The 8,798-nt window shown below is 48.1% G+C and overlaps 1 protein-coding gene across 1 annotated transcript; it reads left to right on the forward strand.

Moving 5' to 3' along the window:
• The first annotated feature begins 204 nt into the window (after positions 1–204).
• LOC102450672 (olfactory receptor 10A4-like) lies at positions 205–8,599 on the forward strand. The gene is made up of 2 exons (XM_089774400.1): positions 205–327; positions 7,640–8,599. Exons 1-2 carry the CDS (start codon positions 205–207, stop codon positions 8,597–8,599), a joined length of 1,083 nt encoding a protein of 360 aa, XP_089630526.1.
• Positions 8,600–8,798: the final 199 nt, after the last annotated feature.

An 8,798-nucleotide genomic window follows, 5' to 3' on the forward strand; every position in this document is an offset into this window, starting at 1 on the left:
CCCCTGCCCCTGACTCTGTGTGGTGTGTTGCTGGGAGAAAAACGTGTCACCCAATTTACTACAGTCAGTATATCCTGTGGTGATTTGCATCCACAGAGCACATGACAAGGAAGATGACGTTGGTACAACTTCCTATGCAACGACTGACCGAGTGACTGTTGTTTTGTTGCACTTCCAGGCAGAGCTGTTCTACCTCCAAGGAACATGATGAGACGTTTCCCCAGGGACGTGGTCCCAGAAGCCAGGGAAGGAAATAAAACCCCCCATGTTCCCTTCAGCACGTCCAGCGCCTGCAGAAAGCAGATGGAATCGCTCTTCTTACACAAGGTAGGATAGAAATCAGTGAGTAAGGTCCCCAGCCATTCGCCCAGTGAAATCCATCGGCCTCCTGCCCAGCTCACCCCTTTCTTCACCTGAATTTCCCATACGTGTGTAGAGAACTTTTGTGTGTGTCTGACACATGGGCTGAGTGTGTGTTCATCTAGCTATCTAGCTATCTAGCTAGCTATCCCCATACACCCCCTCTATCTATCTATCTATCTATCTATCTATCTATCTATCTATCTATCTATCTATCTATCTATCTATCTATCTATCTATCTATCTATCTATCTATTTGTCTCTTTCTGAACTAACTTAATGTGTGTCAGGTCAAGAGGTTCACATCAGGGCTGTGATGCCCATTTACACCAGGTGAAGATCTGGTTGACGATATCCATAGAGTCCCCCGAGCTCTAGGTGGGCACCAGACATGTTCCTCACCCCACCGTGGAAGGTTGTGTGATGTTTGCAGTGCTAGGGTTTATTTCTGGCTTCTCCCTTCTCTCATCTTCACTCCCCTCTCTCCCCCACCCTCCTCCTCACTCACTGAATCCAAGCGGCAATGTGAGCTCCTGAGTTGGCATCTGAACTCAGCTGGCCCGTGGGCTCAGTCCAGTCTCTTCTCATCCGAGAGGCCACACCTGGCTCCAAGCACCGTGAGGCCTTGGCTACATGACATGGGAAGGTCACAGTAAGACACACATCTCCAGCTCCGTAACTTACATAGCAGGCGTCGACGTAGCTCAAATCCCATCCAGACAGCGGGAGGCTGAGGGGAGCAAATGTTCCTCTCAGCTTGTCTTAGTGCTCGCCAGGGACTCCCTTAGTCCTCGCGAGGAGCAGGAGTACCAGCACCGATGGGGGCACCCTTTGAGTTCGATCTTCACCCACAACATCGAACCCAGAAGATTGACCATGGCAGTGTAGTGTCCTAAATGCGCTGCCCCTGGTACCCAAGAGTTACGTGCTGTCCCTTTCTACCCTCATTTCCCCCAATCCTCTCGCCACACAACATTTGTTTTTGTTGTTGCTGCATGTTCTCCTGTATTTAAATGGAGTGTCCAGATGCCTTGACTGAAACACACCCATGGAGACCAAAAAGCATCTCTAGAGACCGTATTCCAAACTGTGAGTAAATGCCTCCATTGAATCCATCCAAATGTCAGGCAAAAATATAGAAATAAATCAATATCCCTTCGGTACAGATGATTTCACTGGTGCTGATGTTCTCTAGGAGAAAACAGGGATGTCGATGGCAGTTTTCAATTTCCCATTTCATTTCTTATTAACTCTTCTGAGACACAATTCGGGCTTTCACTATTTGAACATTTCGTGTTCACTCCGGGTGAAAAGACGTATTGGGACATTGGCCATGAAATGGAAACTCTATTTTCAGCCAGCCCCGAATCCCCTGCACTGGGAATGTTCTGGAAAGTCCTTGCCAATGTCAGTCTAGGTTCCCCAAAGTCTCTCTTAGGCGTTGCATGACAATTCCCACCACTCTATACAGGGCACTTTGCCGCACCAGTGTTTGCATCTCTTGTTGGATTTATCTTGCTTTCTGTGATTAGCTTTGCATCTGGGTGTGCGTTTCTGCTGCACCCATTGGAGAGATGGAACCCTTTCCTCTGTGTGTGTGTGTGTGTGTGTGTGTGTGTGTGTGTGTGTGTGTGTGTGTGTGTGTGTAATTTTCCAGGCCAATGGTTGTATGATTTTACACAAATTCAGGTATGAGGAGAACTCAATCGTCATGTCTGGAAATGCGGACTCAGCGTTTAATACCAGTCTCCTCTCTCCCTCGTTCCCACGTTCCTTCATACCATGTCACTGTTATTTAATACGTGGCTTGGAAAGATGGATTTTGAAAGAGCTAAGAGCGTGCAAAATATGATATTAGCTATGTCTCATTTTTATTTCGAATCAGTCACTTCACTGTCAGGCTTGGTATTGTGAAAACCCTTCTCAGCCAATAACCTTGAGGTGAAACATTGGTGGGGAATGGCTGCTACACTGTCAGATGTTCCTTCCTGTAAAATTCTTCATCGCAAGGTCCTAGGACAAAGCCACGCAACTGGTGTAGGCCACTGCAGCTCATAAGAACAGAACATGAGAATGGCCAGAGTGGGTGAGACCCAAGGTTAAAGAATCCCAGAATCCCAGAGCTGGAAGAGACGTCAGGAGTCATCAAGTCCAGCCCCCTGCCCAAGGCAGGACCAATCCCAACTCAATCACCCCATCCAGGGCTTGGTCAAGCCGGGACTTAAAAACCTCTAGGGATGGAGATTCCTTCACCTCCCTAGGGAACCCATCCCAGTGCTTCCCCACCCTCCTAGGGAAATTCTTTCTCCTAATATCCAACCTAGACCTCTCCCACTGTAATTTGAGACCATTGCTCCTTGTTCTGCCATCTGTCTGTACTGAGAACAGCCTCTCTCCAGCCTCTTTGGAAACCCCTTCAGGAAGTTGAAGGCTGCTCTCAAATCCCCCCTCGCTCTTCTCTTCTGCAGACTAAAGAAACCCAAATCCCTCGGCCTCTCCTCGCAGGTCATGCGCTCCAGCCCCCTAATCATTTTGGTCACCCTCCGCTGGACCCTCTCCAATGCGTCCAGATCCTTTCTGTAATGGGGACCCAGAACTGGACACAGTACTCCAGATGTGGCCTCACCAGAGCCCAACAAAGTGGATCGATCACTTCTCTGGATCTGCTGGCAATGCTCCTCCTAATGCACCCCAATATGCCATTAGCCTTCTTGGCTACAAAGACACACTGTTGACTCATATCCAGCTTTCATCCACTGTAATCCCCAGGTCCTTTTCTGCAGAACTGCTACTTAGCTAGTCAGTCCCCAGCCTGTAGCAATGCTTGGGATTCTTCCGTCCCAAGGGCAGGACTCTACACTTGTCCTTGTTGAACCTCATCAGATTTTTTTTGGCCCAAACCTCCAATTTGTCTAGGTCACTCTGGTCCCTATCCCTACTCTGCAATGTATCTACCTTTCCCCCTAACTTAGTATCATCCACAAACTTGCTGAGGGTGCAATCCATCCCCTCAACCAGGTTATTAATAAAGATGTTAAACAAAACTGGTCCTAGAACCGATCTTTGGGGTACTCTGCTAGAAACCGATTGCCAACCTGACATCGAGCCGTTGATCACTACCTGCTGGGCCCAACAGTCTAGCCACCTTTCTATCCATCTTACCATCCATTTATCCAATCCATAGTCCCTTAACTTTCTGGCAAGAATATTGTGGGAGACCGTATCAAAAGCTTTTCTAAAGCCACGGTAGATCACATCCATTGACTTTCCCATGTCCACAGAGCCAGTTACCTCAGCATAGAAGCTAATCAGATTGGTCAGGCACGACTTGCCCTTTGTGAATCCATGCTGACTATTCCTGATCACTTTCCCCTCTTTCAAGTGCTTCGAAATAGATTCCTTGAGGATCCCCTCCATGATTTTTCCGGGGACTGAGGTGAGGCTGACTGTTCTGTAGTTCCCTGGATCGTCCTTCTTCTCTTTTTTAAAGATGGGCACTACATTTGCCTTTTTCCAGTCATGCGGACTGGATCTCCACAAGTTTTCAAAGATAATGGCCAAAGGCTCCTCAATGACATCTGCCAACTCCCTCAGCACCCTCGGATGCATTAAACCTGGGCCCATGGATTTGTGTATGTTTAGCTTTTCTAAATAGTTCCTAACTTGTTCTTTCTCCACCAAGGGCTGGCCTCCTCCTTCCCATAGTGCATTTCCTAGTGCATTTGTCTGGAAGCTGACCTTGTCCGTGAAGACAGAGGCAAAGAAAGCATTGAGTACTTCAGCTTTCCCCACATCATCTGTCACTAGGGGTGTGTCTAGACTACATGCCTCCTTCGACGGAGGCATGTAGATTAGCCAGATCGGAAGAGGGAAATGAAGCCGCAATTAAAATAATCGCGGCTTCATTTAAATTTAAATGGCTGCCCCGATCTGCCGATCAGCTGTTTGTCGGCAGATCGGGGCAGTCTGGACGCGACGCACCGACAAAGAAGCCTTTCTTCATCGGCACAGGTAAGCCTCGTGAAACCAGGTTTACCTGTGCCGATGAAGAAAGGCTTCTTTGTCGGCGCATCGCGTCCAGACTGCCCCGATCTGCCGACAAACAGCTGATCGGCAGATCGGGGCAGCCATTTAAATTTAAATGAAGCCGCGATTATTTTAATCGCGGCTTCATTTCCCTCTTCCGATCTGGCTAATCTACATGCCTCCGTCGAAGGAGGCATGTAGTCTAGACACACCCTAGGTTACCTCCCTCACCCAGTAAGGGTCCCGCACCCTCTCTGATCACCCTCTTATTCCTAACATGCCTTCTTTAAAATACTGCCAGCTCTCCTGGACTCCTTTCCCCTTCATGTTAGCGTCCCAGGGAATCCTGCCCATCAGTTCTCTGAGGGAGTCACAGGCTGCTTTTCTGAAGTCCAGGGTGTGTATTTTGCTACTCTCCTTTCCTCCTTTGGTCAGGATCCCGAAATCTACCATGTCGTGATCACTGCTTCCCAGGTTGTCACCCATATCTTCTTCCCCTACTAGTTCTCCCCTGTTTGTGAGCAGCAGGTCAAGCTGTGCATGGCCCCTGGTCGGTCCCTTCAGCACTTGTACGAAGAAGTTATCCCCAATAGTCTCCCAAAACTTCCTGGATTGTCTGTGTCCTGCTGTATTGGTCTCCCAACCTATGTCAGGGTGATTAATGTCACCCATGAGAACCAGTGCCTGTGATCTGGAAGCTTCTCTCCGTTCTCTGAAGAAAGCCTCGTCTTCCTCATCCACCGGATCCGGTGGTCTACAGAAGACACCAACCACAACATCACCCCTGTTGCTTCCACCTCTAAACTTAACCCCTAGACTCTCAACAGGCTTTTCTCCCTCTAAGTACTGGAGCTCCGAGCAATCCTACTGCTTTTACATACAATGCAACTCCTCCTCCTTTTCTCCCCTGCCTGTTCTTCCTGAACAGTCTATACCCTTCCATGACAGTGCTCCAGTCATGCGAGTCATCCCACCAAGTCTCTGTTATCCCGATCAAATCATAGTTCTTGGACTGGGCCAGGACCTCTGATTCTTCCTGTTTGTTACCCAGGCTTCTCGCATTGGTGTACAAACACCTCAGATGACCAGTTGATCGCCCTGCCTTCTCCATCCGAATCAGGGGTCCTCCCTTGTTGCTCATTCCTCCTTGTGTTTCTTCCGGGTATCCAACTTCCTCACTTACCTCAGGGCTTTGGTCACCATTCCCCAAGGAACCTAGTTTAGAGCCCTCCTCACTAGGTTTGCAAGCCTGCCCGCAAAGATGCTCTTTCCTCTCTTGCCATTTAGCCCAGTGGACCCACTGAGCTGTTCACATGTACACCAGATCAGGGTCTGGCCCTATGTCTCTGTTTGTATCCTGACACACACCAATGTATTCACCATGTCACTATAATAGCAGCTGGAAGGACTTTCCTCATCCTCTACTATTTGGGGAAGAATGAATTTTTGCAGGACATGAAAGGCCAGAATCCCCCATTGTGTTCAAAATTCATCCTGCCTCTCTTTCTTCCAACAGCTCCAAACATGGCGGGCTCGGGAGCCTCAGTTTCCTGATGTGAGCAGATCTCACACATCTGAGCTGTAACGTCCGTCGGAGGATCTCCATTAGTGTCACTCTTCCTGGGATGGAGGTAGGAGTGAGATTGGCGTTTGCCCTCCTTTGAGACAAGACACTGGGTGAATGTGCCAGTAGAGCAATAGTGCTAGAGGGAAGGAAAGGGAAGGGAAGGGAAGGGAAGGGAAGGGAAGGGAAGGGAAGGGAAGGGAAGGGAAGGGAAGGGAAGGGAAGGGAAGGGAAGGGAAGGGAACAAACTAACTCACTCCCTTTGAATTTTCAAGTAGACAAACTAGGCTACATCCCATGATACAAGGAACTGGTATGCCCTCATTATTGGATTAAACCAATGTAGCTCCCTCAGGGCGTGTCTACACTGCAGGGTTAAACTTGAAATAAGCTTCATAAATTGAGCTAGGATAATTGTGCTGCTTAAATCAATATGGCTTATTTCGACTTTTGGCGCTGTCTACACAGCAGTTATTTTGAAATAGAGCACTCTTCCCCCGACATCCTTTACGGTGAGAGTATGTCTAGACTGCAGCCCTCTGCCGGCAGAGGGATGCAAATTAGGCAAGTCCAAATTGCTAATGAAGCGGGGATTTAAATATCCCAAGCTTCATTAGCATAAACATGGTCACCGCTTTTTTTTGGCACTGTGCTTTGTCAGAGAAAAGTGGCAGTCTACAGGCTGATCTTTTGAAAAATAAAGACTTTTCCGATCGATCCTGTATACCTTGTTTTACAAGGCTTAAGAGATCTATTGGAAAAGGCTTTCTTTAGCAAAAGATCAGTCTCTAGACTGCCGTTTTTCTCTGACAAATCTCCGTGATGGAAAAAAGCAGTGCCCATTTTTATGCTAATGAAGCGTGGGGTATTTAAATCCCCGCTTCATTAGCAATTTCCACCTGCCTAATCTGCATCCCTCTGCCGGCAGAGGGGTACAGTCTAGACATACCCTGAGGGTTACAGGAGTCGGGGTAAGAAGCTCGTTGTTTCAAAATGATTTCAAAGTAACTGGCTTGCTGTGTAGATGTGCACTGCGCCATTTCGGAAGCACTGAAGTTACTCCGAAATAACTCTACTGTGTAGACATAGGATGCTTCTATACTGCAGGGCTTAACATCCAATAAGTTATGCAAACTGAGCTATGTCAACTGTGTATCTTATTTTGAAATAGGGAGTGTCTACACAGCTCTTGTTTCGAAATCGAGCACTCTTCCTCCTACTTCCCTTACTCCTCATACAATGAGGATTATGGGTGTCGGAGTAAGAAGTCCTCCAGCTTCACAGTATTTGACACTATTTTGAAATAACCACCTGCTGTGTAGACGTGGACTGAGTTATTTCAGAATGGCGCTAGTTATTTCGAAATAGTGTTGCAATGTAGACGTACCCCTTAGCCTTAGAATCAGTTTATCCAACCCCCAAAGGTTGTAGATCAGCTGTAGCTTCACTGGTGTCCAAGGAGTCCTCTCACCAGTTGACTGACCCTGGTGTAGCAGGAACGGTGTCTGAACTTGGACAACAGCTGACACTGATGGTGACTGGGCCCAGCTACGTGTCTATCAAGAATTGCAGCAAGTTTTAGTCAGAAGCCTCCCAGCAGCAAAGGAACCAGCAGGAATTGTGGGTGAGCCACATCCACATTTGGTATTTATTAGATTCAGTTCCAGTGTGTCTCTGTTGCCCCCGCAGATCACCTATTCCGAGAACGACCCTGGCGAGAACCAGACTATCTTTGATGGGTTCATCCTGGTCAGCTTTTCCTACCTTAACAAGCTGCAAATCCTTCTGTTTCTGCTGCTGCTGGTCACCTACCTGGTCACCCTGATGGGGAACCTGTTTGTGATCCTCCTGATAAAGCTAAGCCCCTCCCTCCACACCCCCATGTATTTCTTCCTGGTCAACCTGTCCTTCCTGGAAATCTGCTGCACCTCCAGCGTGGTCCCTCAGCTGCTGGTTCACCTGCTGGTGGAGGAAAAGACCATCTCCTTTGTGGGCTGTGCAGCCCAGATGTACGTCTTCAACATCATGGGCCTCTCAGAATGCTGCCTCCTGGCAGCCATGGCCTATGACCGCTACGTGGCCATCTGCCACCCCTTGCACTACACCACCATCATGAGCGGCCGAGTGTGTGCACAGCTTGCAGTGGCTTCATGGGGCATCGGTGTCTCCATGGAGGTAGCTCAGACCACATGGATCTTCAACCTGCCCTTCTGCAGTTCCCACCGGATCCATCACTATTTCTGCGACATCCCCCCGGTGCTGAAGAATGCCTGCGCTGACACATGGAATTTTAAGTTTTTCGGTTACATTGTGACAACAGCTTTTATCATTGTCCCTTTCTTGTTGATAATCCTGTCCTACATCATCATCATTTCCACCATTCTGAGGCTGCCGTCAGCGGAGGGGAGGCGTAAAGCCTTCTCCACCTGCTCCTCCCACCTCACGGTGGTGACTTTATTCTATGGAACGGCCCTTATCGCCTACCTGGTGCCCAAGTCTGAATCCACCCTGGAGATTGATCAAATGATTTCCCTCATGTACACAGCTGTGACACCAATGTTGAACCCCATAATATACACACTGAGGAACAAAGAGGTGAAGGGAGCCCTGAGAAAAAAGATAGACACGAGCGTTTTTGCACACAACTAAAGAAATAAAAGAATGGAAAGAAGGGTCCATCAAAAGAGGGGGATTAATGGAAAATCCTAAATACTGTGTTTTAATTTCTCTCTGTGACTCTTTATATTTGTACTGAAATTTTCTCATTTGAAATGCTTTCACATTGTTGCAAACCTGCCGGGATAATGAGACGAGAAATAGTAGTTACAGTAAATGTCCAAATTTCCCA

This window comes from Pelodiscus sinensis, chromosome 30 (genome assembly GCF_052426305.1).
Source record: "Pelodiscus sinensis isolate ZL-2025 chromosome 30, ASM5242630v1, whole genome shotgun sequence".
Classification (NCBI taxonomy): Eukaryota; Metazoa; Chordata; order Testudines; family Trionychidae; genus Pelodiscus; species Pelodiscus sinensis.

Bases quoted from the DNA above. Each gene is read 5' to 3' on its own strand.
- LOC102450672 (XM_089774400.1), top strand. From the start codon at position 205: ATGATGAGACGTTTCCCCAGGGACGTGGTCCCAGAAGCCAGGGAAGGA. The intron at 328-7,639 runs GTAGGATAGAAA...TTGCCCCCGCAG, and splicing joins AATCGCTCTTCTTACACAAG to ATCACCTATTCCGAGAACGA.